At 44.3% G+C, this 11,537-nt stretch overlaps 1 protein-coding gene across 1 annotated transcript in view; it reads right to left on the reverse strand.

Moving 5' to 3' along the window:
* Positions 1-10,460, reverse strand: part of Phlpp1 (PH domain and leucine rich repeat protein phosphatase 1) — a 222,752-nt gene extending 212,292 nt beyond the window's left edge. Inside the window, exon 1 of the mRNA XM_041648172.1 lies at positions 8,746-10,460. Within this exon, the coding sequence (XP_041504106.1) occupies positions 8,746-10,198 (1,453 nt within the window). The 5' untranslated portion in view covers positions 10,199-10,460. The remainder of the gene's footprint in view (positions 1-8,745) is intronic.
* Positions 10,461-11,537: the final 1,077 nt, after the last annotated feature.

The raw sequence follows: 11,537 nt of genomic DNA on the forward strand, positions 1-11,537 counted from the left end.
GCATAAGAATTCCTTGTTATTTAAACCTGAATGTCAACCACACCTCACCCAACCCATCTTTCTAAGAGATTATCAAGAGAAATCCCCCCTTGTTTTAGCATCTGAGATACATACTAAATCTTCCAGATGCAAGGTAACGTTACCCTTTTGTACTTCGGCACTTTGAAAAAGGTTTCTATTCTCACCTTAAAAATGAACAGTAATCTTTAGGGAATCAACTGACTCAATATATTACCTTCTATATAGAAAGGTAAAACTCTTACTTTCAGAAATGATTCAATTAAAATAGAGATACATTAACGGAAAATCTCTTAAACCCCTAAAAAACCTGGAACTCTGTTTTCACAGCTCCCAAATTATGTTTTTGGGATAATTTGTATCTATCACAGATGATAGATAGATATCTCCCAAAGATATGTCATGATACGGACTTCAAAATTCAATACAACAGAAGTACAAGGATCAATGAACAAAGTTTTTTCAACTGTTCACACTACACAAAGGAAGAACCATGAACAGGCACTTCAGTAGAACTTAACACAGGCACTGGAATAAAAAACTGCACCGTTAACTTTATATTAAAACATTTTAATTGAAATTATTAATAAACATTACTATTAATATTTTTAGTGCAAACTCATTCTAATTTTTTTCTACTAATTAATTATTTTTATCTTTTTGTTTGTTTTGGGTTTTTTTTTGAGACGGTTTCTCTGCGTTACCCTGGCTGTCCTGGAACTCACTCTATAAATTAGGCTGGCCTTGAACTCACAGAGATTGGCCTGCCTCTGCCTCCCTAGTACTGGGATTAAAAGCATGATTACTTTTTCAAACATTTCCATTCTTCTAACTACTTCAACTTCAAAGTTGAAGCAAGCCAGCATTGATACTGTAAAACTCAGCCTCTTCTCAGCAAGCTGTTATAAATTCTATCCTAACTCTCCCAAATGGTAGGTAGCATCAAGAAAGAAATCTAATTTCCCTTTGTTCTGTCTGCTTCTCAGTTACAGGTTCTCCCCTTACAGTCTGTCACAGTGATATGCCACCTCTCAAAGGCACTGATTAGAAAGAAACAAGTAATAAAGAAATGTTGAAATATGTAAAGAACAGTCTTCAATCCTTTGTATTAAACATAAAGAACATCTAAAAATAGTTAACCTTACAAGTTCATAATGTGTGGAAAAGGACTGGAGCACCTATCAAAATCTGGCTGTGTTCTTAATTCTGATACTGACTTATCACTGATTCTCAACTACAACCTCTTTAAATTTACTTTCCTCATCTAGTAAACACAGCTGTCCTAAATTATCTTAGTTTCCTGAATTCCATAATCTAATAAATGTACTGTGAATTTTCATTTACTTTTTGTGCTTTTCCTGCCATTAGAAGGAACTAAGGTACTAAGCTCATCATGAATTAAAACTAACTGATCAGACATGGACACTGGCTCACTGGCTAAGAGCACTTGCTGTTCTTTGCAGGGGACCCAGACTCAGTTCCCAGTACCCACATTGTGAGCAGCTCACAACTGCCTAATAGCATGTCTGGTTCCCTCTTCTGGATTTCATGGGTCTCTACTCACACGTGCGCTTGCTCTCTCTCTCTCTTTCTCTCTCTCTCTCTCTCTCTCTCTCTCTCTCACACACACACACACACACACACATACACACACACACACACGCTCAGGTTAACACACATCCATAAAACAATCTTAAAAAAAATAATCAACTGGCAAGTTTTGAACAGGGAGGTTCTTCTACATGTAATATTACAGTAAGCTATATAATACAGATTGTGAAGGGAACTTTATGAATCAATTAAGAAAAGAATTTAACTTCAATTTATCTCTAGCATGCCAGATTCTGCTTTGGGAAGTATTAATGACAGGGAGGACAAATAAAACATTATCTTCTTTAGTCTGAATCCTATCCAAACCTTAAGTTAGATGTAAGCCCTTTCTAGGTGACTTGACAGTTTGAGCCAAAACTACAGAACTCCAAACAACTACAACTTTGAGAATCTATCTAAAATTAGGCTTGTTACTAGAATCTTAGAATTTAAGAATCAGAAGAAATCCTGGACTCGCTGTTTTACAGATGATGAAATCACAGTGCAGCACAGGTTAAAATGAATACCCGAGTAGGTCTGCTAGCTCATACTTGTGAGTCCAGCAGGGACAGAACAGAAAGACTTTCTGTTCTAAAGTCAGATTAGGTTACATAGCAAGACGTGTCTCACAAAAGCAAGGACTGAGGATGTGGCTGGATAGTCCTGTCTTATATGTATCAAAGACTTTGGATTCCCTCCTCAGCACCAAGGAGAAAAAAAAAAATAGACACCTAAATCATATCAAGTTTACCAACTCTCAGAACAAAGTGGATTCTCCAAATCACAAAACCACTTCCTCCCAAGCAGACTCTGAAATGAGAGAAAACTTTTAACCCCGAAGTTTTGTGTTTCAATAAGAAACAGTTTACTTATTCCCTGTTTCCCAAAACATACACAGAGCATTAGCGGAACCCAAAAACCAGGAAAAGTAGTGTCAACAATAAGGTTGCATCTAGCCACACTCTCAAAGTCCTATATAGGAAAAAAGAAAGTTCTCCCAAGGAATACAGTTCTCAAAGTAAATCTCAAAAACTGAATGTATTCATAAAAAAAATCTCAAAATCAGGAACAATATTTCAGAAGTTAACCGAATACAAGATCCAATAATTATTAAATATGCAATAAAAAACAAGCAAAGCTCCTGCTTACTGTTGCTACATTTAAAAATATGCATATATGTGTGCTTGACAAGAAAGCCCAAATGCTGTGACCTACTAACTGAGGCAGGAATATTAAAAGATCCATTCATTCTCCAAGTGCTCTTCATGAGACACGTGAATCAGAAGAAACACTGACAAACAAACCTCTTCCTGCTTGGAAAAAATGAGGAAAACAAACAAACAAAAACCACTCATTCAAATTTACTTAGACTTTAAATTTCTAAATGGAATTTTCACTGATTATTGAAATGGTTCACAACTAAATTTTTTCAAATTATATTTAATCTTAACTGAATACATTTATGTAACCGGAACTAAAACTAATTTATCTATAGTCAAGCTTCATTTAGAAAACTTTATGCCAAACACTTTGGAAATTTTTCCCTTTTACTTTGCCCAGTTTTAACACAGCACTACAACTGGAGACACCACTAGACATACACCTCCTTCAACCAGACTTCATCATTAAATGTCTTAAAATGAACATAAACAGTATCCGATATGCTTTGTTTCCATCTAACATACTAAAAGGTGTTGCAGGACAACTCATGCTTACAAGAAAACCATTATACCCAAAATATTTAAGCTCTATTTCATTAACTGGTGGCCACTATCATACATGATAAAAATTACTATATGACGTGTGTTGAAAGAGTAATGTCATGGCTAACCGGATATCCTAATGTTCTTTAATCACAGTACCATTAAAATTCATTCTTTCCAGACCCTTGAGTTTCAGCTTACTAGAGTTTTCTAAATCCTTAATTGAGGCGCCATGTAAATCTAAACAGGCAATCAAATAGTCTTAGGCCAAAAATACCTAAAATACCACTGCCGTGTGAACTCCTTCAGCCAATAAATAGCTTTTGAGATACCAGCCCACTTTGGGCACGATCTCATGTTCTACAGATGCAGGTGAAAAGCGTGTGGCCCTCTTAGCTGAAGGAGTTCCCAGAGCGCTCCAAGCACGGCAGGTGTTTGGTGTGTTTTGTTTAGCCTACTGTCTCTAGAAACCCAAAGGCAAATACAAAGAGTCTGCCTTAGAAGTCCGGGAACCCTAAGTGGGATAAACCCTCAGAGCCAGGGCTCCAGCAGATGGACGTGATTAAAGGAGGGTGGAGGAGGCCTTATCTTCACACACTGTTATGAGGCATTTTGATAAGACCTCTCTTTCAATTTTCACAAATGCCGGGTGCTTTTAAAGAAACAGCTTTCCCATTGAATAGACTTTCAGAGTTTATAATTAAGCCTCCTCCTGTCCAGCAGCCTGGGCAGCATGAAATGTGACACATAGCAAAACCATTAAATGTAAAATGTCTCATTTGACAGGTGTCTCATTAAATAAATCTCAAAGTCAAGGTAAGAGATGCATTTGAAAGAGGCGAGCTATTAACTCCAGGAAAACTTGAAGGGAAAACTGTTCTCTGAAAGTCCACAGAGCTCAGTCACATGAAAGAGAAGATATTAACAGTATGTGGCCCATCTGAAACCTCCCGCCATGGGAGAAATGCCTCCGTGTGCATGTGTGTGTAACACATCCCTGGGGACCCAAACAGGATGGAAGTCAAAAAAATCAGGGCACACTCCACCAGATGCTTAACAAACTACATAGATTCAATCCAAACAGAAAGAAAAGATTCCAAGATTTATACAAGGCACGGTTCCTATATGATGTCAGGCACTGTTACCTTCCTAATAATTCAAAAGCTAAATTTTGTAAGAAGACAATAACAAGCATGTATTACACAACCATTTACAGCGGCTGACTCTCTATTTATTTAGTTTTGTCCTGGCAGTGTGGACTGACCTCTGAGACTCACACGCTAGGTCTGCACTCTTGATTAATCTCACCTCGAGAAAGAGACTTCCCATAGACTGATCTATCCTATGTGCTTGCTACAATCATAAGTACAAAACCTCCACCATTTTCAAAACATTATAATGAAATTCAGAGAATAAATGCTCTCTAGCTCTTGTACAAGCTAAGAATCACAAAACGGTACAAGAAAATATCAATAACGCACCATTTACTATGAAGAGTACTGGTAATTCAGCTTTCAAACAAACAGATAAGCTCTTTCATGTTGAGTATTTTCATTGCTTTAAAAGAAGTGATCATAAAACCCACTCTGAGGTTATCTGCTCAGATAACTTCCCAATAAAGATATAACAAACAAGAAATACTTGGATTAAAATGTAATCACTACATAAGCCTTATCAACTTTAAGAATCATGATTTATAACCAGAATATTTAGAACACTAATACTTTCTACACTGCTCTTACTTGTTAATCTTGGTTCTTTACATTTTTAAAGGCCATGTGATAGAAATAGTCATCTGCATTTTACAAGGAAGCACCCAGAACTGCCTGATAATAGCACCTCATTACCAATAAACATAGCATATTTTCTGAAAACTCAAGTGTAAATGAAGTTCAGCACCAATTCATAGACAGTGCGTTGAATCATAAACTTCGCTCCCTTGTCTCAGCTCTGCCAGGGGCTGAAAACCCTCAGCTGTCAACATACCATCTCCATCTGAAAGGAGGGCTGAGTGACACCAGGACTCCTCCCTAATGGTTCTTAAAGACAAATGAGACCATTTATGTGAAAGGCCTTTAATATTTCTGAAGACAATAAACCCCAATGTATGGTTTTATCAAACCATAGTTAAAAGACATCACACACTTCATATGGCAAATAAATATATGAACATAACAAACTGTTAAGCACAGAAAACAAAATAAACTGAAAGCCTTTGTACTTAAAAGCACTACTGAGGCACACACTGGAGTCACATGCTTAACCCACACAGTCAGCACTGCTGTAATTATAGCAGTAAGAACCTACTTGTCAATGCACTGCTGGTGCTAACCACCCTTCTTGGTTTCCATGCAGGAAATCATGGAAGGTCTGAGCATTCCCAGAAGAGAGAGAGGATAGAAATATGAGAAGGGGAGGGAGGCGAACTACCAAGCAGCCCCAAGGAAGCCCACATGAACACATCTTCCAAGGTGCAGGGTGTGCTCTCCATTATGGTGACAATCTTTCACTGTCTGAACTGAACAGACTACAGAGCTAAAACAAAAGGTGATGGAAAAGATGTAAACATGAGTTTACCACTGTCCTATGACACATGCCCCAGGGAGTGAAGCAAAGCAGCCCATTCATGCCTAGGTGTTCATAACTAAGACCAGGTAACTGAATTCGTGAATTTTTTTTTCTAACAAAATTACTCTTTCAGGTATGTCTTAAAAGAAAATTAAACCTTAATATAATTAACAAACTTAACATAACATTAGATAATACCAATTGAATTTCCTCCTATTTTAAAACTCAAATAATGCTTTTGCAATAGGAGCAGTAACAATTTTCAAACTAAGTTTTTGGTAACTGCAATTAGAAGTTTTGGTAACTTCTCATCCAAGAGTGGCCTCACTTAAAGACTTTCATTTTAACTTACCCAAATAAATACTTAACCATTCAAAGTAACCACAAATAGCTTCCAAAGCCCTTAAGCAACCTAAGGAAGATTATAAATACTGAAATTTAATTGAAAAATGACCCTCAAGAGAATGGAAGGCCTCTGCTGGACAACAGCATTGTGAAAATAAGAAACAAGGTGGCGGAGAAGGTAAGAACACAGACAGAGATAACGTCCTCAGTTTAAACATGGGAAAATATTATCAAACCATCTCAAATTACAGCTATCTTTAACTCCACTAGAAAAGACATGCAACAATAAATTCAAAAACAGTTTATATGTGAAATTATTGAAGCAAATCAATATAGAATTTTCCAGTGCCTGCTTAAAAGAAATCATTTAAAACATACATGAATCGTTCTCTTCGTACACAAAAGCACTAACAATCAAAACACAAAAGCCTCCTTTTGGCTGTCCTATATTCCACAGGAGCAGAAGCAATTTCTAGGAATCTCCCCAGCCTGGGGCAAGCCTCCACCATATGTCCTGACAATTGAGACATGCAGGGCCCCCTTTCAGCAGTGCCCTGCTGTTAGGAACACATCCTGGTGAAAACTGAAACAGCATCTAGTGATGCTGAGCTTTATTCTAAATCAAACACCAGTCCAGAGGTGCTCAGTACTTTGATTTAGGCTTAAATTAAGTCCAACTTTGCTTAAATGCCAAAATAAGCAGTCACACAGCTTTGCAACAGCCCAGACACCTTTCTTCTAGAACACATGGACACAGATTTCACGTTCAAGAGCAGGCTGGACAATCTGTGTGGGGCATCCTCATTTTATTAGTCACTTTTATGAGCATATACGCTGACGCCTGCATCTGTTTATGCTGTGCGTAGAAATACTGTAGTAAGTTCAGGAGGTAACAATCACTACTTTTCATAAACAAAAACAAAGATTAAAATAACCACACCAGAAATTTAAGATTTAATAAAAAATCAGATCAACTTAAAACTGAGATGAGTGTAAAAGAATAAAAGCAAACTGCTCACAGCCCACTCAGAATGTTTTAAACACTGCTGAAAAAACAGCCAAACAGAATCCAAGATTTAAACTTCAGAACTGTGACACCCAACCTTTCCCACAAATCTGATTCTAATCAACCTATTCAGTCATCAGCAAAGTGGAGAGAAAAGCTTCCTCCATATATAAGAGCAAGCTCAAATATTTTCCATTGCATATACCTTGTTTTATAGCCATTTCCCTCTATGTGATTAAGAAAGATTATCATTCTCATCTTAAAATACTCTCCCTTCCAAGTGTGATTACTATCTGATGTCTTTGCAAAGAAATATTTCACAAGTTACATGAGCCATGAAAGAAAAAGACATAGTCGTTGCTCCTACCCTTTTCTGGGCCAAAAAAAAAAAAAATTTAAAGGCTTATCTTCAATTAAGATACTATCTCCAAGAAAAATGCTACTGTATTACAATTTGGTTTCCTTTATGAGGCAAATATCAATCAAAAGGCCCACTTAAGTCCAGAACAACTTAAACAAAACTTAGAGAAACACCTCTCCCAGACATGCTGTCTGTCTTCCACATCTCAATGTGGGTGTGGAAGGCTAATGCATGCAAACTAAACTCCAGCTAGAACAGTAGTGGAAGAACAGCTATGGAGTCTTGGGTTATTAGCAATATAACACCCAAAGTTTTAATTCTCCTATGCTAACTATGTTAGACAAAGGTTATGACCACCAAGAACTCTAAAGCAGAGGGAGAGTGCAAGTGGCTTACAAAGCTCAGCTACAATACCCAGCACCCAGGTACTGAAGTGTCGGAACCACCAACGCTATGAACTGGATCCAGTCTGTTCAGAGTCCTGCCACAGCTCTGACAATAAAGGCTCTAAGACAGAAACAGGCCAACTCTTTTTTTTATGCAAGGATTCAAACTTGGAGGGGAAACTAAACAAAAGCAATGAAAAAGCGCTAGGGTAAGCAGCACTCCAAACAAAGAACATAAACTTACCAGGTGTCTAAAAACTCAGAGTAAATAAGCTTGGCAGGCAGAGGAACAAACAAGGGCATCGGTTGACAAGAGCACAGCTCCCAGCAGCCCACACTACACTGCGAAAGGTAAACTGTGGACTCATAGAAGAACATAGGGAAGGCTACCTGGAGCACTTTTGGTTGGTCATTGTCCTCTGTCCATATATGAAAGCATCAGGCATTTTCCTGAAATCCCAAACTGCCTGCAACCCTGAGCAGGCCTGAAGGAAAGCACCTCTACAGTTAAGGGCGGCTACCTCTCTCACGTGTTGACTGTTTCCTGGATTTCCAGGCGACTCTGTCACCTCATCCGCCTGGTTTTCCAACCTCAGCCCTGGACAGCCGACTAAAACTTGCAGATTTAAAGAATGCTCGATTTAGTACTTACACAGACGGCATGTGAACAAGCTAGAAAAGGGTATCAGACTCACCAGATCCCTTGAATCATTTATCGGTCCCTGCCAGGGTTAGAAACCACACATCAACGTGCAGGCAACTTCTTACCTGCGTAGAATCTGATGAGGCAGCCCACCTCCGAGTCCATGCCTTCCTCCTGCACCCTCCACAGCTCCCCGAATCCCAGTTGGAAGAGGTAGTCATTTTGGATCTGCAATGGCTTCTCGTCCGCCTCGAGGCGCCGGGTAGTCTCTCCGTGAAACTGGACATAGAGGGAGGGCGGCGAAGCCGTCTTCTGCGCGGTCTCCCGGATCCGTCCCGGGGTCGACGGAGGGCCGCCCGGAGTTGCAGCCGCCACCACCTTGTCCTCTCTGGAACCCTGGCAGGCGATCCCGCCTGTGCCATCGACAACCCTGGGAGCTTTCGGCTGCAGTGAGGGCGAGGTCTTCGGGGAAGGAGGTCGAGGCTGCGTTGGGCGGCTGGGGCCGAGGGGAGGAGGCCCAGAAGCCCTGGTCGACAGCTGGGCCGGGTCAGCCTCTAGCTCCTCCGACGACGAGGAGCCGCCGCCGCTGCTGTAGGGGTCCAGCCGGTCCGACACGCTCTCGGCGCTGGGGCTCAGGCTGAAGCTCTCTGTGTCGGAGGCCGGGTGCGGGGCGCCGGGCGGAGAACCCAGGCCACCCGCGAACAGCTCCTCGGGGCTGCAGTCCGAGGGCGCGGGGCTGGCGCGGGGTGCGCCGTGTGGCCAGGAGCCCCCGGGAAGCGGCAGGTCGGCGGGAGGCGCGCGCGCAGGGCCCCCGACAGCCCCGGGAGCGCTGCTCGAGGGCGGTGGCTCCACTTCCCTCCCGAGCCCGGCGTCCGGACTCTGGACGGCCGCGGCCGGAGCGGCGACGGGAGGCAGCCCCTGGCCCAGCACCTTCACCACCCCGCCGCCTTTGTGGCCCAGCTGCAGAAGCCGAGCGGCCACCTCGGCGGCTGTGGTGTCCATCGTGCAGAGCACTGGGCGCAGGTAGGACGAGGCCATGTGGCGGTCAAAGACGTGCACGCAGCCCCGCTGGAGCTGGTGCCTCACCCAGTCCCTGTCCGACGGCTGCAGCTGCAGCAGCTGCCGGTGCTTCAGGAGCAGCGTCTTCCTGTCCAGGCTCCGAGTGCACAGCGACGCCGAGGCCGAGCAGGAGGCCGGGAGGCCGCCGGCGGCCGAGGACGGCGACGAGGAAGAAGAGGCGGCGGCCGAGAGATTCCTCTTCAGCCGCCCTCTCCTCAGCAGCAGCGAATTGGCGCCGCCGCCGGCTGCGGGCACCGGGACGGCCCCGCCGGCCGCGGGCTGAGGCGCACCGCGCCGCCGCCTGCGCCCGGTGCCTCCCGCGCGGCCGGGCATTGGCCCCGGCGGCGCCTCGCAGGGGGCCTGCTCTAGCGCCGCGCAGCCGTTCCCGCCGCTCGCGGCCGTGGCCACGCTCAGCGCGGGCTCCGGACTCCGAGCGCCCTCGGCCGCCGCCGCCGGGGCTCGGTCCTCACCCGCGGGGTCGGCGAGTCGCTGTGCCGGGGCTGCGGCGGCGGGCTCCATCGTAGCGGGGCTTCCCGTCGCCCCCCCAGCTCCGGAGACAGCAACGGAGGAGGAGGTGAGGCGAAGGTGGGAGACGAAGGCTGCGGCGGCGCGCGGAGAAGGGAGACGCCGATGGCGTTCGGCGCGGCCGTTCCAGAGGATTATGTGGCGATCTGGAGCATTCCGTCGGTGTCTCGGTGTTCCATCGCGCGCTCCCGCCCGCCCGCTTCGTCGCCACCGCCCCCCCACACACACCCTCCCCGCGGGTCGCGGGCTCCCCAGCGCCAGGCCCCGCCCGCTGCCGGACCGCCCCAGCTCCGGGGAGCTGCGGACCGAGCTCGGTTATGAATATTAATGAGGCGCGGGAAGGCGGGCGGGGCGGAGTTGATCATGAATATGCATTGAGCATGACGACATTCCTGGGCGGAGCGGGGAGAGCGGGAGTCTGGGGCGGGGCCTCAGTGTAAACAAACGTGACGCGTGCGTACGGGAGCGGGGCGAGGCTATTTCCCCGGGAGGTTTCTTAGCGGACCAGAGGCGAGGGGGCGAGAGGAACAAGCAGTGCACTGTGGGGGTTGTAGTTCAGCTCCCGGGAGAACATGCAGGCGAGACAAATAGCAAACTACAAAACCCAGAGATCCTCAGGTTCAGCCCACCCTCACCTAGGCCAAGCCTCTGGTCCTGGCCAGTGGGTTTTGTGCCCTCTGCTGTTGAACCAACCCTGTGCCTGGTGAAATTTTTTCATTAACTTGCTCCTAACCCGCTTTACAGATGAGTTTTATTTTCCCGGCTAATTGAAAGTGAGGGCTTTCAGGGACTCTATGTAGGCGAGGCTTTGTGTGAGACACAAAGACACAGTTCCCAGGAGCGCCGGCCAGGTCTTCCTGACATTTTCTCAAGACCCTTGAAGTCTGTTTTAGAAGGGAGTTGAACGTGCTTCATGGTAACCGCTGAAATTAAACTCGTCTTATCCCCTTTCTTATCAGGACAAAAACAGCTAAGGACATGTATTCTGATGATTTTAAGTTTAAAAGGAGGTTAATGACACAGCAGTGGACGGAAAAAAAAGATTAGAATGGAGACATAATGGTATAGGAGATAGACCGTTGTTTTCCCTTAGTATTCTCTGGATTTTACTTACAAACACTCTGGGCGGGGAGTGGAAACTGACGAGAGAGAGAGAGAGAGAGAGAGAGAGAGAGAGAGAGAGATTCCTATCAAGGCACCTAGTTTTTAAGGTATCTACACAGTTTCATTAAATATGGATGGAGAAAGCAGCCAGGACAAAAAAAACAGCTTTTCAAGAATTTTTGGAATTCCTAAACATTATGTTCTCTATTCTTGCAGAGCTTCCTCTGAA

Source organism: Microtus oregoni, unplaced genomic scaffold, assembly GCF_018167655.1.
Source record: "Microtus oregoni isolate MIOR12 unplaced genomic scaffold, Mior012 000003F_ref0000135, whole genome shotgun sequence".
NCBI lineage: Eukaryota > Metazoa > Chordata > Mammalia > Rodentia > Cricetidae > Microtus > Microtus oregoni.